General features: G+C 58.2%; 7 protein-coding genes across 7 annotated transcripts; 3 read left to right on the top strand and 4 right to left on the bottom strand.

Moving 5' to 3' along the window:
- Positions 1-861: 861 nt before the first annotated feature.
- On the bottom strand, positions 862-2,349 carry BKCO1_1000283 (histone deacetylase; the record flags this gene model as incomplete). Its single annotated transcript, XM_020269663.1, has 1 exon — positions 862-2,349. One exon carries the CDS (start codon positions 2,347-2,349, stop codon positions 862-864), a length of 1,488 nt encoding a protein of 495 aa, XP_020135614.1.
- A 740-nt stretch (positions 2,350-3,089) lies between these two features.
- On the top strand, positions 3,090-4,443 carry BKCO1_1000282 (phd finger domain protein; the record flags this gene model as incomplete). Its single annotated transcript, XM_020269662.1, has 3 exons — positions 3,090-3,141; positions 3,189-3,436; positions 3,490-4,443. The coding sequence occupies 3 exons, from the start codon at positions 3,090-3,092 to the stop codon at positions 4,441-4,443; spliced, it is 1,254 nt and encodes a 417-aa protein (XP_020135613.1).
- A 1,107-nt stretch (positions 4,444-5,550) lies between these two features.
- BKCO1_1000281 (cell polarity protein) lies at positions 5,551-8,458 on the top strand (the record flags this gene model as incomplete). Its single annotated transcript, XM_020269661.1, has 3 exons — positions 5,551-6,642; positions 6,701-8,326; positions 8,384-8,458. 3 exons carry the CDS (start codon positions 5,551-5,553, stop codon positions 8,456-8,458), a joined length of 2,793 nt encoding a protein of 930 aa, XP_020135612.1.
- A 1,568-nt stretch (positions 8,459-10,026) lies between these two features.
- On the bottom strand, positions 10,027-11,823 carry BKCO1_1000280 (purine-cytosine permease; the record flags this gene model as incomplete). The annotated part of the gene is made up of 5 exons (XM_020269660.1): positions 10,027-10,346; positions 10,448-10,600; positions 10,658-11,278; positions 11,332-11,548; positions 11,602-11,823. The coding sequence occupies 5 exons, from the start codon at positions 11,821-11,823 to the stop codon at positions 10,027-10,029; spliced, it is 1,533 nt and encodes a 510-aa protein (XP_020135611.1).
- A 1,257-nt stretch (positions 11,824-13,080) lies between these two features.
- Positions 13,081-14,167, top strand: BKCO1_1000279 (dna-directed rna polymerase iii subunit rpc34; the record flags this gene model as incomplete). Its single annotated transcript, XM_020269658.1, has 2 exons — positions 13,081-13,307; positions 13,354-14,167. The coding sequence occupies 2 exons, from the start codon at positions 13,081-13,083 to the stop codon at positions 14,165-14,167; spliced, it is 1,041 nt and encodes a 346-aa protein (XP_020135266.1).
- Positions 14,168-14,728: 561 nt separating this feature from the next.
- Positions 14,729-16,577, bottom strand: BKCO1_1000278 (alkaline phosphatase; the record flags this gene model as incomplete). Its single annotated transcript, XM_020269657.1, has 2 exons — positions 14,729-15,318; positions 15,392-16,577. The coding sequence occupies 2 exons, from the start codon at positions 16,575-16,577 to the stop codon at positions 14,729-14,731; spliced, it is 1,776 nt and encodes a 591-aa protein (XP_020135267.1).
- A 1,021-nt stretch (positions 16,578-17,598) lies between these two features.
- On the bottom strand, positions 17,599-18,295 carry BKCO1_1000277 (uncharacterized protein; the record flags this gene model as incomplete). Its single annotated transcript, XM_020269656.1, has 2 exons — positions 17,599-17,810; positions 17,866-18,295. The coding sequence occupies 2 exons, from the start codon at positions 18,293-18,295 to the stop codon at positions 17,599-17,601; spliced, it is 642 nt and encodes a 213-aa protein (XP_020135264.1).
- Between the last annotated feature and the right edge of the window lie 1,992 nt (positions 18,296-20,287).

Here is a 20,287-nt window from a genome sequence, read left to right as displayed (position 1 = left end):
ACGTAATGAGCAGTTCTGGGTAATAGACTTTTCAGTGGACTGGAAGAATCTCGGGGGCTTCCAGTCGTCGGTTGGACAGGCTGAGCGTTGCAAGATTCGAGGATGGATAGACAAAGCACTCAGCCACATGTTTTTCGTACTCAGGAGTTCGTGTACCGCCATTGGGCAGGTTCTGGCTGCGCTTGGCATTTTCCTCTCTATTTTCCACACGCGATGTTTGTTTTTCATGGCTGATGCAGCAGACGAAATGGGGCAATGAGGCGGGGAAACAAAGATTTCCAGAGGATTGGTTTGCGCGTTCCTTGTTTTCGAGCATATTTCATTCCGTCCAAGATGGTAGTTTCCTTTTTCCTTTCGATATTCCCTACATGGGGGCGACAGTTTCACATCGCGTTTCAAAGCGCATGGATGTTGCCTGTCATGGCCCGCTTGCGGGCTGGAGTTCGCCAATTCATTGCATCCAATATTTATCAACCTAGCGTCCGTGGTGCTCTCGACAGGCAAGAATCTGTTACCAACCGTTGTCACGATATTGAAAAGCGACGGCCTGGTCAAGAGCTGCCGATCAATTACGTGTTCAGACGGAATCAGTAGGCTAGCTCACGGGTAAGAAGAAGCGATTCAGACCGCAAGGATTTCGCACGCGGTTTGAGGAATTTGTTGAGTGCTTTGTAAAATCCCATGGCTTTCATACCCAGACGGTGTGTAGCGCTAGCAAGCGATGACGGCACATCAACACCGCCCCGCCGTTTGCGCTGAGGAGACTCAAGAAGATTGAAAGTGTCAGTGAACGAAGGGCCATCAATCATCTTCGTACAAAGTCAGCACGTGCGTGTGTCGTAATCGAGACCGGTGAACCACTTACCTGAACTCCCGCTTTGCGCCTGTGTTTCTCTCTAGGCGTCTCCTCTTGGCCTCATCTTGGTACCCGCGATCCTCTATCTCCTCTTTTATCTCGTGATCGATCTCCTTCCGTGCGCGCAGGACTTCGTTGAGCTTCGGGTAACGCTTCATGCCGACGACCGGGTGGGCCTGTATGCAACGCAGCTGTTCCTCACAGCGGGCCACCGTGTTCTCGAGGTCCTTGCGCTCGTAGCCTTTGGGGTGTGACAGCCTTTTGCTGTTGAGCTCGGGATATAGCAAGCCATTGCCGTTCCCGACGCCCTCGAACGCTTGTCTGTAGGGGACGAATGTCGGAAGGTCGTCGTGGAGCTCGGCCTCGACGCTCAGCGCCGTTTCGTGGCACCAGGCGCGGGCAACGTTGCGGGGCGTGTAGCCGCCGCCGCCCAAGATCAGCAAGGGCAGACGGAAGGATTTGACATACTCTACGCACTTGCCATGGGCGCGGATGTTGAGGTTGAATTTCCCAAGACGGTCGCCGCCCAGGCTGTCGGCACCGCACTGCAGCACGATGGCTTCCGGTTTGAAGATTTCAACGGTGCGGCCGGTGATGCGCTTGAAGAGCCACTCGTAGTCGCGGTCGTCGATGCCGTCGTCCAACGGCACGTTTAGCGAAAAATATGCCCCGGGTTCGGAGTAGCCCTTGGGGCCTGAATCGTCGGGTCCGCCAGTGCCGGGGAAAAATTCGCCATACTTGTGGTACGACAGAGTCATGACGCGGTCGGTGTTGAAAAAGGCGGCCTCGACGCCGTCGCCGTGGTGCACGTCGATGTCGATGTACAAGACGCGGACGTGCTTCTCAAGTAGATGTTGGATGGCAAGCACGATGTCGTTGACGTAGCAGAAACCAGAGGCCTGGCGTTTTTTCGCATGATGCAAGCCGCCAGACCAGCTGATGGCGATGTCGCTCTGTCTACTGCTCACCGCGTGTGCGGCTTCCAGCGTGGCGCCGGTGTAAAGCGTCACGTAGTCCCAGATGCCATCGAAGATGGGGCAATCATTAAACTCGTCAGTGAAGTCGTAGCGGTTAAGCTCCTCCTCGTGGCGTTTTTGGGTTTCGGTGTCGGATTTGATGTACTGCAGGAAGTCGAGGTAGTCGTTGTCATGAAAGCGAGAGATTGCGTCCTTGGTGGCTGGTAGCGACTCGTTCAGGTCCATGGCGTAGTGAAGGCCGTATCCAAAGACCAGCTGCTTGGTCAGCTGTAGCCGCCATGGCTTCATGGGGTGCTTGCTGCCAAAGTGGTGCTGCTCCACCTCTGGGTTGTAGTGGAAGGAGACGGTGTAGCCTTGCGGCCGCTCGATGCCATTCTGTTCGGCTTCCATCTGGTGAACCCGCTCTTTTTCTTCCGGGGTCAGTTGCTTGTACGTCATGTACTCGACGCTTGTCGAGAGTGGCGATGGATCTGGTGCCACCCAAGCCTGGACGATCTCGTTGTTGTTAAACGCCATATTAATAGCTTCGATGGCCCGCAAGAGGCCTCGGATGCCTGTCTCTCTCACGAGTGGCCAAGCAAAAAGTGAGCCAGGGGTTTGCTGGTCCCAGCCCCAGCCCTCAAGTTCCTGGAAATTTCCTCAGCCTGCGGTGCAGACGGGACTTGGCAGAGCGTGACTTGCGGACGGTTGATTCGGCGAAATAGGGCCTATACGACCGGACGGAATACGGTGGTAGTGGAAGGTGGGCAATAATGCAGTAGTGACGGCCAGCGAAGACTCGTGCGCGACTGGCGGTAGCGCGGTTGAGGTGGGCGTTGGAGATGCGATAGCGATGATGGGTGGGATCTGGGGATCGATCCGAAGTGCAACGAGATTGGCGGACCGCCAACAGACCCCGGCTGCGTACTGCCAAGCCGTCATTACTCAGCGCAGCTAGAGTCACGTGGTAACGCCACCGCTTGGAGCTGTCGCGGACCAGCCAGCCCAGCCCTGCACCTGCAACGACGATCCATCGAGGTTCAACCATTAGCCCTACTTCGAACGCAACCCCGAGTGCAATCCACTTGACCGGGTCGACGCAACGCAGCCTGCTACCGAGTGCACATCCGTCTCACTCGAAAATTTGAACCGCCGCAAGAGACGTAGTTGCCACGGCCAACCTCATTCCTGCCGCACCCCGCAGAAATCGCAGCAGTTTTGAGTTGCTGCGTGTGCACTCGTGGCTCTAGCCGGGGCCTGTCGCATTAGCTACAACCATGGCTCTAGCTGAAGATGCCGCCTCCGTGCTAGAGCTCTTCATTCACGATGGTGGGTGCTCTTGACACGGCGCGTCGACGACGAACTAAGTTTTGCAGTGGCCAATCTACCGGCAGAAATAACCCATTTGTATGAAGAAATGCAGGCAAAGGAGCAGCAGATCCAAGCATGCAATAACATCATCGACGCTCGCGACGGCAGTCTGCAAAAATTCGTGAAGCTCAACGGCAGCTTGGTCAAGAATCCCAAGGAGGAGCCGTACAACAAGTTGATCTTACAGAACTACGAGAAAGCCCAGACGCTTCAGGATGAAAAGGTCCATCTGGCGGAGAAGGCGGCTCAGCTGGTAAGTCTGTCTGGGGAAAGTCGACTTCGAGGACGGAGCTGACACGGGCGAAGCTGGATCGTCACGTCAAGCGGCTGGATATCAAGATACGCGATCTGACCAACGATGGATCCATACCGCATGATCCCCAGCTCCCGTCGCTCTTGCGCGACTCGCCGGGGAACCTGGTTGCACCCACGTCTTCGACAGCCACAGGGACAAGCACGCCTTTGAATCCGCTCTCTATTAACGCCCATGCAGGATCACAGCAAATAGCCAATGCTGCCATTGCGCGCCTGGCAAGTGCCGCCGGGCAGACGCGGAGTTTGAGTTCTCCTGCAATGGGTGGCTCGGGTTCGACGATTCTAAATCAGACGCACATGTCCAACGCGTCGGCAATAGCCGCCATGTCGGCCAACAACAGACAACGCGAAATGTCGGTTGGCAGCGACAGCAAACGCCGCCGTCTCAACGCATCGCTCGGCTCGCTCCCCTCGGCGAGCTCGTCCCTAGCCAGGCAGTCGTCGATAGGGCCTGGGACGCCCAAGGCGGGGACGCCTGTCGGCAGCCGGGCGGGCAGCCTGGGGCCGCGGCCAAGCACGAAGAAAAACACAAAGACGGTGCTGCCGGGCAAGGCGAACAGGAAGAAGATTGGCAAGGCTGGCATGTCGAAGAAGTCGGCGCGCAGGCTCATGGGTGGATCGCGGGCATCGCCGTCGACAACGGGCGATGATGAGAGCATGCTCAGCGACGCAGAGGTGTCGGACGAGGACGCATCGGCGCTGGGGCACGACGGAGCCGCAGACGACGACCCGATGGATCTGGAGGAGGACGCGGACGACACGCAGTACTGCATCTGCGAACGCGTCAGCTTCGGGGACATGGTGGCGTGTGACAACCCCAAGTGCGAGATCCAGTGGTTCCACTGGGAGTGCGTGGGGCTGACGCAGGAGCCCAAGGGCGAATGGCTATGCCCCATCTGCGACCCGAACTCCAAGTACGACAAGAAGAAGAAGAAGCTGCGCTAAGAGCGAGGCAGGCCGAGGCAGACGGAGGTGCAATAATGGTGCAATGGGGCTGGCGATCCTGCCTCGCTTGGCGCAAGGGCGGCGGGACTGAGGCATGCTTTCTGGAAGGCCGGGCGGCGCCACAGAGGGCGGCACAGGCGCGGGACAGGCGCGGGACAGGCCCGCGGCACCGCAGACGCGCCGCCGGGGGCCCAGCAGCAGCAGCAGAGGGGCGGGCGCGCAGTAGCTATCTTATCGAGCAATACGAAGCGTGGAGAAATACGGCCTGCCCGTCGCGCAGCTCTCTGATGTGCCGCTAGCTCCCGGGGCGAGGGTGCAGCGGGCGGCTTTGCAGCGAGGATTGCGGCAGGGATCCCCAGCAATTTCCATCTAGCGCGCCTGACCGTCCTGGGCCGGCGACGGCCTCGCCCATCTCTCCCCTTTCACTCTCCTCCCTCTACTGCTGCACCGTCCCGAAGCGCCGCCCGCCGCTGAAGATTGACGCGCAGTAAGCATAAACCCGCCGCCGACTCGCTCCTCCCTCAGGCGCCGCACTCCCATTGGCTGTTGCGCCACCAGCAAGCGCCCCTGACGCCGCGCCGCTGCCCTTCGACCTAGCTCCGCCCAGCGCGCCGGCCAGACGCCTGCGCCAACGCCAAAAAAGTGCACAGGGGCCTGCCACCCCGTGGAGCACCCCCTTCTGGTCGTGAGCGACAGCTTCGCGCAAGCTCAGTCCCTGCGCACTTGAACATCGCATCGCAATTCCTGCACATCCGCCGTTGCAACCGCGCTACCGCCTGCTACCGCCTGCCACCGCCTGCTGCTGCTGCAAGCGCCCGCAAGTGCAAGTTGTTTGTTTGCTTGCGCGCAGCCCCCAGCCCCCAGCCCTCGGACGCCTCGAGTCCGCCTGCCGAACCATCTCCCTACTACGCCCTACGTCCTGCGCCCTACAGCCTGCGCCTCACGTCCTGCGCCCTCCGTCCCATCCGCCCTGTATCACGCGAGCCTCACCGCCGCCGACACATGTCGCCGCGCTCGCGATAGCACTCGCTCCCCGAATACTCGTCTCTCGTTTTCCACCCCGGGCCTCGAACGCCGCTCAGCGCGTCCGTTGCCCGCTTCGCTCCCATGGCTGCTCGCAGCGGGACGCTCTCTCCCATCTCCGTCGACAGCGCCAACGATTGGTCCCCTGTTTCCAAATACAACGCTGTTGGCAGCGGCGACAGTGCCTACTCGCCCAGCGTGCCCCCGACGCCGCGGAACCAGCTCATAACGCCGCCGACCTCTGTCACCAGCTCCACTGACGGCATGATTCCCAATGGCCTCGGCCGCCCCCCGACGTCCAACGGTCAACCATCGCCGCCTAGCTCCATCGCCCGTTCGAGCACCGGCGATGGCCTGTACGCCGGAAGCCAGCACGATCGGGAAAGCATGAGCAGTCGCAAGGCTCTGATGATCGAGGAATCGCTGGCTGAACACTACCACGTATTGAAGATCTACCTTGGCCGTTACCTTCTCGACGAAAAGGGCAATCTGCGCCCCAACCGCGCCAGGGACAAGCTGCTCCGCCTTTCGTCCGTTCAGTTCCAAGAGCTCAGCACCGACGTCTACGATGAGTCGCTTCGTCGCGAGGACGAGCGCAAGCGAGGTGGTCCCAATGCGCCGGGCAATGACACTCCCAAATCCCTCCCGCCCAAGGACAACTACCACCCAAAGCGCAATCAGGCCCGCCAAAAACTCTCCACGCTGCCCATCGACCGCTTCCGCCAGCTCGCAACCGACGTCTTCTATGAATTGGAACGTCGCTTTCCGCGATTTCGGGCCGAGGCGGAGGCGCGCCCTACAAGCCCTACCGGCAGCATAGCTAGCAACCGGAGTCGCGGCCCTGGGAGAGGCCCAATACCAAGTACTGGCAGCATGGGCAGAGGGCCGCCGCCTCCTGGATACCGTGGACCTCCTCCCGGACCAGGTTATCGAGGCCCTCCCGGCCCTCGGGGTCCTCCCGGCCCTCGGGGCCCTCCTGGTCCCGGCGGCGAGTTTGGGCGTCCCTTGCCCAAGACGTTCCAATCAAACACCATCGTGCCGAACAAAGGAACCATGGTAGAGGATGATGATGATGATAACAGCGGAGCAGAAGAGGACGACGACGACGACGCTTTCGGCCTTGAGGATGCAGCAAGAAGATCAAGCAAGCGGACCACGAACAAGAGCATGGTCAGCGTAAGTCAACCCGCGAATGAAGACCACCCTCGGCTCAAGGTTTACTAATCTCCCACAGGAAAAACTCATTGCGGACCTTACGGCTCAGGTCGAGCAATTGCAAGAGAAGGCAGACGGCCTCGAAGACCAATTAAGAGAACGCGACGAGGAGGTTGAGAAGCTCAAGAGTGCTGATAATAATGGGGGAAATGTTTGTGTCCCTCAGATTTCAGGAGAAGAACGCGAACTGACTTTGGCCCAGGCTGCAGACGGTGACAAAGCGGACCTGGAACGTAAGTTGGAAGAGGCTCAGAGCATCAGTGATTCGCTCAGGTCCGAATTGGAGAAGACTCGCAACGACGCGTCAGAAACCGAACGCGAACTTCGCGCTCAGCTTGAAAGCGGTGGCATTTCAGGCGGCTCTGGAGACAACGACTGGGAGCAACGATACAAGCAACTTGAACGCGAACTCGAGGAACAACAGCAAGTTACCGATGAAGTCCGGAGGGAAGCGTCACAGTTCTTGCAAGAGATGCGGGCGCTTTCAGAGCGAAGTAATGCATCTTTGGAGAAAGAAGAAGGGCTTGTGGCCGAGATTGCAAGGCTTGAAGCCGAGGTCAAAGAATGGAAGACGCGATATGCCCGTTCGAAGACCCAGGTACGCCACCTGCGAGCGTCGTCGACGGGCCTTGCAAATCTCACCGAGGACGCCTCAGTCTACGCCCGGGATGGCACCCTTGTGCAGCCTGACGGTCTCATCAAGGACGTCCATCTCACAAAATTCCAGCTCAGCATCGATCAATTGCTGCAGGCTGCTCGCAAGTCGAACGCTGAGGCCGTTCTCGATTGCATGAAGGAAACTGTATCCTGCGTCAGAAGCATGACCGCAGACGTCGATGCCGCCGGCTCACCTACGAGTGATGACGGGGAGGATTCCGCCAAGAGACAGCACAAACTCAAGTCTCGCGTCTCTGCTACCGCGAATAACCTCATCACCGCCTCCAAGAACCACGCTGCAGCTCTGGGGCTTTCTCCTGTCTCTCTGCTCGATGCTGCTGCGTCTCACCTGACAACTTCCATTGTCGAGCTCGCAAAAGTTGTCAGGATCAGGCCCACTCAGCCTGGCGAAGAAGACTATGAGAACCTCGAAGTCAGGTCCAGCCGTCTCAGCGCCAACTACTATGGCAACGGCTCCAGACACACCAGAAACGGCAGCAATCTCAGCATCGATTCTGCAAGGTACAGCCGCAGTGGCACGAGCTCCCCACGCCCTTGGTCGGTACGTCGGTCTGAAGGTCCCAATGGGATTTTGAAAGGCTCCAATATCAACACTGTGCGCGAAAGCAGCGGTCTTGAAGAGATAAAGAACTACTTGGAAGACCAAACAACCGACCTCGTGAACAGCATTCAACCTCTTGTCCAGGAAATTCGAAGCACCCCGGCCGGAGCCGCTTTCCCGCCCCAAGCTGAGCAAAACATTGAGCATTACATCAACGACATCAACCGCACCGTCTACGACATTGGCTTCAAGACACGCGAGGCCGTGAGCAACACACGCAACAGCGCACTGGCCAAGCACGCCACGCCTGTCACTGAACTGCTCGAGGAATGCCGTGAAGGTCTGCTTTCTGCGCTCCAGGAGGACGAGGCTGGCAAGAGAGAGAAAATTCCCCCTCTGGCGTTCAAGATCGCAAGAGCAACCAAGGTTAGTGCTTGCCACGCATAGTTTTTCCGGCGTTTTGATACTGACGACAGGTGATAGGAACTCGTCCTGCGGGTTGAGAGGATTGACAACCGCGAACTGACGGCTGACATGACCGTTTCGAACGAATTCTAAGCGTCCCCGTGTTTGATTGATTTGCCGTCCCGTTCCTCTGCTGGAGGACTTTCATTTTCTTAGTCTTGGTGCATCCATGTCAGCGTAGGGACCACGCCCTAGGGCTACCCCCGCTTTTGGCTTCTCTCAACTTTCTTTTGCATTTGGTAATCACATGGCGGCTTTGCTGGCATTTTCAGCGCTGGTTGGCTCGGTGGGGCGCTAGCATCTCCTTCTGACGGGCTCGTTTTCTTTGCGGAAAACAATTTCTTTTCTTTTTTTTTTCATTCGTCAGAGCCCAGTAACGTAGAGGGGCACTCTTCGACCTGTACTTTGATACCATTTTGCCGCTTCGCTTCTTTTGCCGTCATGACCACGGTCGTACTCAAGCATTTTGCTTTAGGATTCCTTTTACGCTGGTCATAGACCATCTCTCATTGGGTTACAGGGTCAGCCGTCGTCTGTATAGGGCTGCTGTACCTCGGCTTCAGTATTTCTTTATCACCTGTATTAACGCAGATCGCAGTGCGCGTCGTGCGATTTACGAATCATTGAATGGTTCCCTTTCTCCGTTTGCGAAGTAATTAGGCTGGCGATGCAAGATTGGAATTCACGCATTATACACGTAGTCTTGATTGTTGTTTTTTCACCGTCGCCAACGATTGTTGGGGTTGTCATTCCCGTCTTTGAGGCGGGATTCGGGAGTTTGGGAGAACCTCGTCGTTAGATACTGCCGAACTCAACTACTTGTTACTTTCCCTAATATTTGCTGCTATGACCTGACACACTCTCTAGGATTGAAGGCCAATGATGCACAAAGGGGAAGATTGGTTTCACTAGAGGGCTCCCGCTACTCTGGTCTTTTTTCTCCTCCTCGACCTCCTTCTTGTCAAAGGAACCGTCGGTACGTTCCAGGGGTTCTCCGCCAATTTCGGAGGGCGACGTTTTTGGCAGCGCCGGCACATCAACGACAATCATGGCCTAGCTCTCAACGCGGCATGACTACGAACAGCGATCAATTGCTATAAAAAGAAAACCGAGCACGCAATCGTTCGCGGGCCACATTGACATGGGCGCCGCCGCGGATGGCGGATAGGTAGTCCGCCGGGGTAGGTACTGATTACTAGTAGTTCTTTCCACTCGTGGCACCAACGCTTCGTCATGGCTCTAGGAAAGCACATTTGCCGGCGACAGCATGTGAAAGTTACCTAAGGGAAATCGTCGGGAAGCGCGCATTGATGATCTACTGATCATCAGACATCGGTACGTTCCAAGGTCGAACGGTGAGGCGATCGCGAAGAAGCTTGCATCGACGAAATCGACGAAATCAGCCCTCGAGATTCTTGACCGGACGTGACGACACAAGACTCGAGATTGGGCCAAGAGCTTCACATTCACCGTGACGCAATACAACATCGCGCTCTGAGCTCGAAGGTTGAAAATGTGCAATTTTTGGGTATATCGGATGAATATTTCATACATGCGAAGTGTCGCCACCAACTTTTGCTTCCCGTAACATACAACTCTTTTTCCGCACGTCCTCCTCTTCCTCCCAAGTATCGCGACCACTCATTTGGCCTTGGTCCTTCCTATCTTCCAAAGACCTTCAGCTCGACGGTCCTCAGAACCGCGTAGCTTACGGCGGCGAAGGCGAAGCCGAGCTCGAAGCCAACGTCCCCACCGGAGGCGTGCAAAGCAATCTTGCCGACGTACCAGGTCTGCGACATGCCGGTGATCATGCCGGCGACGCCGAAGCCGAATGCGAGGACGGCGGCGATGCTCGGGGGCAGCTTGGACGGCTGATCGTAATGCTCCGGGACGTAGCCGGCAATGCCGCGCCTGAAGAGGAAGTGGTCGGTCACAGCGATGCCCTCATAGATAGCAAGCCAGTAGCCGATGAAGTTCATGACTATGAGACTGTTAGTCGGGGTTCCGAAGCAAGGCGAGAATGGAAGTTGCAGATGGCATGTTTACGCCATGTGAATGACGGAAGAAGGTACCAAGACTTACAGTTTTCAAGAACAGTCTCGAAATGCGAGTAGCCAGGGATAGCGATTGCGATGTAGACACCTGTTCCAAGCAGGGTCCAGATCGGACGAGGGACGGACTGCGCCCAACGACCAAAGACTTGCATGGTGAGAGCAATTGAATAAATATTGGGGCCTATGATACATGTTGGTCAGCGTACAGTCCACAAACGGTAGCGGTTACTGGACTTACAGTTGTTCGCAATGATGGACAGGGCGAGGATAACCAAGCAGAACTTGCCAAAGCCGCCGAGGGGAGGGAACAGCACGGCGGCAAGCAGACCGCCAGTGCCCGAGTTCGTGTAGCCAACTTGGTACCTGTTGTCTCCATCGTTGATGGCGGTAGCAGACATGATAGCAATGCCCAGCATCTCGGTAAACAGGAGCGGGAAAATCAGACCAAGAGCGGTTGAGATGAAGACCTTGCGGCGGCTCTGGTTTGAAGGTTGATAGACGGTGTAATCGGCGGCGTAGCTTGCCCAACCGGTAGCAAAGCCATACACGGTCACACCAAAGCTCAGAACACCGGCCATCTCCGACTGCCCGACGCCCCAGGGAATGCTGACGAAGGCGCCGCTGTGAGCAAAGGTGCCAAGAACTATGAGGAAGATGATGAAGGTCGGGATCCAGCTGTAGAATTCGTAGGCGTGGACGACCTTGTAGCCAAACAGGGTCACGAAGAAGGTGCAAAAGGCAATGATGATGATGCCGGCCCAGCCAGGGACGTCTTCGTTAACGGCATGGATCAGTTCGGCACCGACGATGGAGTTGACGGCGGACCAGCCTATGCAAGCGCAGACATTGAAGCAGGCAACTAGGTCACGCGTTAGCAGGCGGCGCGTCGCGTGAGGTTGCACGAATGCTTACTGAGTTTCACGCCCCACCAGCCGAACCAGAATCTGGAGAGCACCATCTGACGGAGGCCAAAGACGGGGCCGAAAGACGAGAACCAGCACACAGGAATAATGCCGAGGATGTTGAAGAACAAGCAGACGAGCATAGCATCGGCGACACCGAGGCCGAATATGGATTGGGCCAGCAAACCAATGGCGAAGGAACTGACAACCATGTTGGCGGAGAGCCACTGCGAATTCAATCAGCCAGCTGTGCGTGCAACGGCGCACCTGGAGGCGTTACCATGGTGCCGACGTTCAGGAGCGAGTGATCGGTGCGCTCGTCTTCGGGCACACGCTCAATGCCTCTCTGCTCGATGTTGAAGCGGCCAGCCAGCCTCTGGACTTTGGCGTACAGGCTGTTGCCATACTCGAAGCTCTCACCAGGCACGGCGCCGCCGTGGCCGGAGGGGTTGGAAGACACCTCGGCGTCGGCGGCCTTCTTCTCAACGTCGACGTAGTCCATGGTGGCGGAGGGAGAAGCACAGAGAAGGAGGACAACTCTAGCGAAGCTCCGCGAAGGAGTTTTGTCTTCGTCGAGCGTCTTGGTGGAAGGGGGACGGGGTGGGAAGAGTCAGGCAACGGCGCGCAGCACTAAAGTATGTATGTACCTAGTATTATTGCTCGCGCGTCGCTGATAAGGCCGAGTGCCGGGCCAGATCGGCGGATTCGCGTTTTGGATGGACCAGGGCCAGTCAGAGGCGTGTTCGCAGCTATGGCAGGAAGAGGAAACACGGCCGGCAATAGAGATAGCGATGTACCAGGCCGGCGGGCGCCCGCCGCTTGCGCGTGGCGCCCTGCATGGAAGGCGGAGCAGAAGACAGTGGCGTTTGGGCGATAGGCTTGGCCAGCCAGCTTGACGGCAGTTCAGTGGCGGCAAGCTTCGCAGGGAAGGCTTGTCGGACGATAAGGCGGCCCCAGGCCTTGGCCGGGCTGCTGAGGCTTGATGTCCCTATGCGTCGCTTATCGACACAGGCGCGGGATGGCTGGCGGCGTTGCCCGAGGACAGATCAGCCTGCCTGCCGCTCCCTATCTCTGCCCTCCCAAAACAGTCGGCGCTGGCCGCGCTGCCAGCACTGTGTAGTGCCTCCATCCCGCATTGCTGTCATTCACCCCTGTCATTGCTGTCGTGTGTCGTTGCCTCGGCCTGCCGGCCACGCGCAGACCGCCGCTCTCCCCAGACTTTGCGCACCCCGGCCCAGCTCCCGCTGCTCCACTGGCCAACCCGCCGTCTTGCGTCGTCCCGCCCGCCTGGTCGACCGCAGTTGCGTCGATCGCGCGCCTCGCCGATGCTGCAGCCCTGCCGAAATTGCTCGCGTCATGCGTTCATGCTGCCCTCGTCCATCTGCATTCGACGGCCCGTTGAGGAATGGCGGAGCGGGAAGGAATCGCGATGGGGAAAGACGTTGGAGCGAAGGATGAGGACGAGCAACAGACTGCCGAAGCGCGCGAGGACCCGCTGTCTCAGGCTCTGTCGGCGCTCTGTGATCCCAACCGCCGATTTGCCGCTCGCGACCGCCTTTGGGTGGCCCGAGCGCAACGAATTTCCGTCGCAGCGCGGCGGGGACCAGCCAAAAGTAACAATCCACATTGCATCTGCCTCGCGGTGACTCCTCAACGCCACTGACCTCCCTCCATGGTCGACAGATAGCCCGAGCCGCCCACATACCTGCGCTGAACCCTCCGCCACGCCGCTACAACACCTCACGAAACCGCCGCCGCAATGTCCAAGAAAGACCAGCTCTATGACAAGTGCGCCGAGCGCCCGCCCGAAACCATCTTCTACCAGGAGGACCTGTCGCTGTTCAATATTGCCAAGGATGTCGAGGAGCTGGCTGGTATCTGCCAGGAGCTCGTCGACGCCCACCTGTTCGAGCTGCTGGAAATGGGCCACCACAGCTGGGACCGCGTGCTATGTTGGAGGCTGCGCTCCCGCGAAGATGCCACAAAGTACGTTTTGAGAATCGCACCAAGATTGTTAGCTGACATGCTGCAGGCTTCGTGGCATGGACCCGAACGAGCGCCTGGTCTACTCGCACATCTCGTCGGCCGACAACCAGGGCATGTGGACGCGCACCATCAAGGCCAAGACAAACTTCCACCAGACCGTCATCAACAAGGCCCTGAAGTCGCTCGAGGGCAAGCGTCTGGTCAAGTCCATCACCTCGGTGAAGCATCCGGGCCGCAAGATCTACATGCTGGCCCACCTCACGCCCTCTGAGGATGTCAGCGGTGGCCCTTGGCACACCGATGGCGAGCTGGACATCGAGCTCATCGAGCAAATATCGGACGTCATCCTCGACTTCGTGGAGCGGGAAAGTTGGGTCGAGCAAAAGCCCCACCACGTCTCCAAAGCCGACATCAGGAGGAAGAAGGAGCAAGCCCAGCGCGGCGCCCACAGCGCCGTCCCCGAGGCTCCCAAATACCGCCCCGCTCTTGGCCGCAACGGCGGTCTCTTGCTCCCCCACTCGCCCGGCTACCGCAACTACCCGACCGCTTCTTCCATCCTCGAGTTCATCGAGAAGTCCGGCGTCATCGAGGGCGTCGTCATCCGCGAGATGGATCTGCGCTCTCTGCTCGACAACATGGTCTTTGACGGCAAGATCGAGCGGATGGGTGCCATGGGATACCGCAGCGTACGCGGCGCCATGGAGGCTGCCAACGACGCCGAGCTGGCCCAGGGTTACGGCAATGGCCTGTCGCAGGCACCCTGCGGCCGCTGCCCTGTTTTCAATCTGTGCGAAGAGGGCGGCCCCGTCAGTGCCAGCAACTGCGAGTACTTTGAGGAGTGGCTCAAGGCGACTTCGTAGCAGGGTTCTCAGCCTCTTGCTCGAGGTGTGTAGACCATTATCCCCCTCGTCCACCTGAGGGGGCTTCTTGATGCGGCTTAGTCATCCAATTTGCTTTGATAGGCAACTATTTCGACTTGCATAGCGACGGCGTTTGTTTTAGGAACGGGTAACGTGTACCAAGACTTTTCACTCGAGGGCATCTAACAGGGTGGGGTTCTGGTCTTTCTTTTGCATGAAGGAGATATATACTACGGCGGTTCACCTACTTGGGGTGGTGGAGAGCGAGCTGTTCTCCCGAGACTCGAGATATCTTCTTGTTGAGGATCATATGCTAGTTTGAGTTCTGATTGTATGGACAAGTAGGAAAGCCGAAGTTCAATTTGATTGTTAATGGCTCAGATGCACTTCCCGGAGTAAAGGCACAAAAGGTTTTGCGTATCATACCGAATCAAAAGAGAGAAAGAGGAACAAAAATCGCTGCGCTAATACAAGCTCTCCTCTCCAGGTGGCGAGGCATAATCTACTTCTTACAAAGTCTCTCCGAAAGTCTACGAGCCTGCCATCTTCATGTCTTCAAAATCACATGCCGCAAATCTCACATCTCTTGTGCTTCTTGAAATCACCCTGGTAATGGTCCAGATGGTCCTGGCCGTCGAGCCTCTCGCCCTCGTCGGGCAAGTTACCCATCCACGACATCTTCTCGCCCGTCGCAGTCACCGAGTCGAACCGAGAACCCTTTTCGTTGAGCTCCCTTGTGATGTCTTGGACGTCGACGTCGAGGTAGTGGCGCAGGAACTCGCCGACCTCGGTGTTCTCGTGGTTGCCGACCAAGGGCGCGGCGGCGCGTGGGTCCGAGGCGAAGATGTTGACGTCAGCGGCCGAGTGGCCGTGCGTGGACCAGCCCGTCTGGCTGCGCCTGCTGATCATGTCGGCGAACGTGTAAGGGGACACGTCCGGGCGCGAGATCAGCACCCCGACCTCCTCCCGCGTGGGGTCGTTGATCCCCAGACCCTCGCCCAGCGCTTTCCGCACCCAGGCAGCCGTCTCGTCGGCCGTGGGCTCCGACAGGAGGAACTTGTGGTAGTTCTGGGCGAGACGCTCGGCCGAGTTGGAGGCGTTGCCCAGGACGCCGGGGTACCAGAGATATTCGGGATAAGATTCGTGCAACTCTGTCGGAATGTTAACTTTGCAATCCCAGGTAATGGGGAGGGGAGGAAGCTTGTGACGGGACGGAGAACGTACGCCTTGCGGCCGCGAGGCCACCGGTCTCGTGGTCACTGGTGCTGACCATGATACCCTGGGTGCTGTCCTCCTCGAGGAATTCAAGGACACTGGAGAAGGCCTTGTCGTATGCCAGGACCTCGTGAACCTGTGCAGCGGGATCGTTGCCGTGGCCAGCGTGGTCAATCCTGCTTCCCTCGATCATGAGGAAGAAGCCTTTCTCGCTATCCTGCGTAGCGGCGCTCAGCGCCTTCATAGCCGTGCGCGCCATCTCGTCGAGGGAAGGATAAATGTCACCCTCATTCCTCCTATCGATCTCGTAGGGTATGTCTGTGTCCGCAAAGAGACCGAGCATGGGGAGCTTGACGGCGCTTCCCAGACGGAGACCGTCGAACTCCTCGCGGCTGTCGATGTAGTTGAACCCGTATGCCTTCTCGGCCATCTCAACAATGTCCATGTCGTCGCCACGACACGAGCCTTCGGTCGAGTTGGGCAGGAAGTGGCAGCGACCACCGCCGAACATGAGGTCCACAACGCGACCGAGCGGGTGGACGCCGACCATTTGCTCGGCGATGCGATCCTCCTCGGAGCGCATGTTGACGTGGGCAGCGAAGCAGGCAGGCGTGGCATCGGTGATACGGGTGGTGACAACGAGGCCGGTCATGTAGCCGGCGCGCTTGGCGGCCTCCAGCACGGTGCCGCAAGCAGAGTGATCGGGCAGCACGGAGATGGCGCCATTGTAGCTCTTGAAGCCGCAGGAAAAGGCAGTTGCGCCAGCGGCCGAGTCGGTTACCAGGCTGCTGGACGAGCGGGTGCGCGACTGGCCGATCAAGTGCTGGTCGATGACCAGGGTGTCGTCCCACGGCTCAGCGTTCTGGTACTGCTTGAAGCCACGGGCCAGCGACAGCGACGTCGGTCCCATGCCGTCCGACACCATGAAGATCAGATTGCGCTTGCCCGACGGCTTCGAGGCCGGCTCCTTGGTGGTGGCCTGCTTCTGGTAGACGACGGCCAGCACAATGACGACGGCGGTGGCAATCAGGGCCCAGGCAAACAGACCGAGCTCCCTCCATCTCTTCCAGGGACTGCGGGGCTGTTCGGGGCGCTTGCCGGTGCGCTCGCCGGTGAGCAGGGCGTCTTCTTCGGCGAGGTCGCGGTCGTTGGAGTGCTCGGATGACGGGCGCTGCGACAGCAGCGGGCGCGCCATGGTCGGTGGTCGGGGGCGCGTGCGGGTTTGTGGTACGGCAGGCGGAGGGGAGGGGTGGATGTGTGGAGGCGTGGAGGGAGGCCATGGGCAGTAAGTAGTGTCTCGTCTCGCTGGGAGCTGCGCCGATCGCTGCTTGGCGGCCACGCGCAGCCATCATAGGACCCGTCGTGCCGTCTCCCGCTGGTCATCACCCCGCCGTGCCCGCCCCTGCAGCAGCGCCACGAACCCGCACGCGCTCACCGCTGTCCATTCCTGCCGAAGTGCCGCAACGATGGCCGTCGCGCCATGGTATAAGTTTGGGCCCCTGGAATGATCGTCCTCGACAGCCACACCCCTGCTGTCTCCACACTCCCGCAGTCGAGCACTTCTCCACTCGCGCCAGGGCGGGAGCCAACAAACAGCCTTTTCTTCGACATAGTCCCATATCCAAGGTATTTAGTCACGGCAACCACATCCACCGCGCGGCTCTTGACCAGCCTGCTGCACCGATTTGTCCTGACCCCGCAAACCAAATATATAGGCATGTGTAGAAGGACCGATTACGAATTCCCTTGCAGCCATGTCGAGTCCAGAGTCAGACTGTGCAGCTACCGCTGCTATTTGGTGAAGCACTCGGACCCGCGGAAACACTACAGCTGCGAAATGGAGATGGAGCCGTTCGAAAAGCCCGACGTAGACATCACTTTGTCCCACATGTACTTCAAGCGGTCTGTAGTCTGGGTTGGTGCGGGGCTGGGCATCAGAAGGAAGCAGAAAGTGGTCGAGAGATTGCGGATCCGGTACGAAGAAGAGTGTGATGGATGCTGCCTCTGACGAGGAAATACAATTATAATGACACATTACTATATTAGCCCTACAAGTCAATCCCCAATCCCCAATCCCCAATCCCCAATCCTCCGCATATCAAGTATCACCAAGTACAGTTGACAGTCCCACAATGCTGATCGGGGAGCAGGTCAAGCTCGAGCTTGATCTCCACCTCAAGAACATTGCCTGTCCTCCATGAGCTCTGCGCATGCGTTTACTGGTTAACGCAGCCGCACTCGCCGTGGAGAGTGACGGCCAGGCCGACGAAGAGCTGTCCGAGGCCGGGGAGGACGACATCGACGCAAACGTTGATGTAGCCCCAGGCAAGGGCGATGACACCGCCGACGATGGCCTCGACGGCGATGAGCAGGTTGGCGATGACGCTGATGACGAGGTTGATGGTGACGTTGAGCAGGGTAAGGGAGACTGGATGCTTGGTGAGCTGCTGGAATCAGAGGGATGAACAGTCGTCTTAGCTTACCAACTCCGAGGATCTTGCAGGAGGCGTTGAGAGTGAAGAGGATCTCCAGGACGAGCTTGACGACCAGGCCGACAACAACATCGACGTCAGCGCCGGCCTCGCAGCCTTGAAGCTTGACGGTAGCAGAAGTGACGACATCGATGATGGCGGTCAGTTCGGCCTTGATGGCGACGATGGCGGCGGTCTTCAGATCGACATTGAGGTCAAGCCCGGTGGAGAGGCCGCTGCAGGTGCTGTTGATCTTGGCCGTGTGCACCTCCACATCGGCCTGGAGCTCGGTGAGGACACTGAGCACAGTGATCTGGGCGACGGCGTCGGCCTTGACATCGGTGCGAGCGATGAGATCATTGCTGACATCCATGGTGGGAGCAGCGAGAGCGCCCAAGAAAAGGCTGGAGAGAGCGAAAGCGGAGGCGAATGAGAACTTCATGTTGATGGTGTCGCGGTGCGAATGAGTGAGGAAGTAGAGAATGAGTGAGGAAGTAGAGAATGAGTGAGTGAGTGAGTGAGTGAGTGAATGACTGTTTGAATCGAAGGGATTGGCTTGAGTGATGGCATCAAGGAGTGGCCGTCGTCACACTCTTTTATATTCGGTGAGAATACGATGGTGCTCTCCTGCCCTACTACCATCCCCCCTACCATGAGACTATCGCCCGCGTACTGTCCATTGCCCCAGGTCCATCTGAGACAGAGAACATGTCGATCTTGGAGCTTGCTGGAGGAATCATGTCGATCTTGGAGCTTGCTGGAGGAATCATGTCGATCTTGGAGCTTGCTGGTGGAAGGATGTCGACTGTGTCGTAGTTTTGCCAGCTCAGAAGCGCTATGTGCTTCTGGAATAACTTTAACGGGCATATTCTAACGTGAAGTGGTGCGTTAGACGAGATTCAGTGAGGGCTGTCAGATTTGGCGTGCGCATAGCCCAAGATTGGAGCATGGATAGTAGTAAGCGTATGCACACTTGCCGAAAGAGGAAGACCGGAAAGTCCAAAGAGGGCTACTCGCGCGGGCGGATGGTTCGGCGAGACACAACCCTCGTGACACTAGAGCCTCGACAGGTCTTGGTGTCATACTAGGACCGAGCCGCCGGCTGCTTCGGCCCATGCATCCCAGTCCAGAAATAACATCACCCCTATACAGACGCGCGGCGGGAAAGGGGACCCGAGACACTGAACATTTCTTTTTTTCTTCTTCTTTTGGCCATGCAAACAACTCGGAGCGCTTTGAAGCCTGCGGCATCCTGGTGAGCGTAGCGGAGGACGTGAAGACTCCTGCTGTGCAAATGGATGCAAATTGGTCAGCGCACAGACAAACTGCCCAAAAACGCGCAGAGCATGCAAGCCATCTCTTTTGGCGCAGCCTCACGAATCCTCCACTACTCCTTCATTCCACGCAGTACCCCGTACCAAAGTAGCGGGAGCCGGACGCATGGGACGATCGCCCGCCAGCTCCAGCCAATCTGGCCCATCCGGCCAAAGGTGCTCCTTCCAAGCACTTGGCCTATCTCAGCGTTGGCGAGGTCTGATCAGAGGGTTACTTCTGTGCCATCGATGGTGTTCGACGGGGGAGAGGGAAAGGAGAGACCGGTCAGTCGCGTCGGTGGACTTCATTGGTGTTGTGATGCTGAAGCGCGTTGTGGCAAGCGCGGCACAGCGGCGACGTGTTTAGGTGATCGGCGCCCCCACCCAGGCAGGCGTCACCCAACAGACAAGCGAGCGACTTCATCGCATCCCCCGGAGCCTGCTCCTGTCGCTACCGTGCTACCAACTGTGTCCTGACCGCCATGCAGTGCCATTGTTGTCCATCGCAGCACGCCGCCGAGAGGCCGACGAGAGCACGCCTCCAGCACGCCTCCGGCACCTGTCCCCCCTTTTCCTCCAGCTTCTTCCCGTCGTCCGCGTCTCTCTGCAGAAACTCGCTCCCCGTTGTTGAAGCTCGGAAGAGAGCAGTTCGGATGAGCATGGCATTATTACGTGCACGACGTCCCAGGCCACACGGGCGCCCATAACATGAGAGTTCGTCACCGCCCGCCGCCCGTCGCCCGTATCAGAGGCTCGCTTGCAAGAGGGCTGGAACGCGGTCTCTTCCGCTCCGAGATGGGCGGCGGATACGCAAGCACGTTTTTGAGAAGCGCCGAACGGGTCGCCAGCGCTCGCTCAGGCGCTCTAGCGTTACGAAAGCCTCCCCTTTCTGTTCTCTCATTTGCTACTCCGTGACAGTCATGACCGAGTCTTCCACTCTCCATCACCAATGGAGCCTAGTGCCGAATTTTTCCCTCTTATCTTCGACTTCACGCCTCTACCGAGTTCTTACCGTGTTTATTTCACTTAGCTGCGCTTGGTCAGCCCAGGCCCGCTTGCCCCAGCGTCTGCAGCTTCTGCGTTGTCTTCCCTTTGCTCGTCCGCTCTGCCGTGTCACATTA

The sequence above is a fragment of the Diplodia corticola genome (genome assembly GCF_001883845.1).
Source record: "Diplodia corticola strain CBS 112549 chromosome Unknown scaffold1, whole genome shotgun sequence".
Taxonomy (NCBI): Eukaryota; Fungi; Ascomycota; class Dothideomycetes; order Botryosphaeriales; family Botryosphaeriaceae; genus Diplodia; species Diplodia corticola.
Note: the sequence above shows the minus strand (reverse complement) of the source record. Positions and strands in the feature narration are given on the sequence as shown.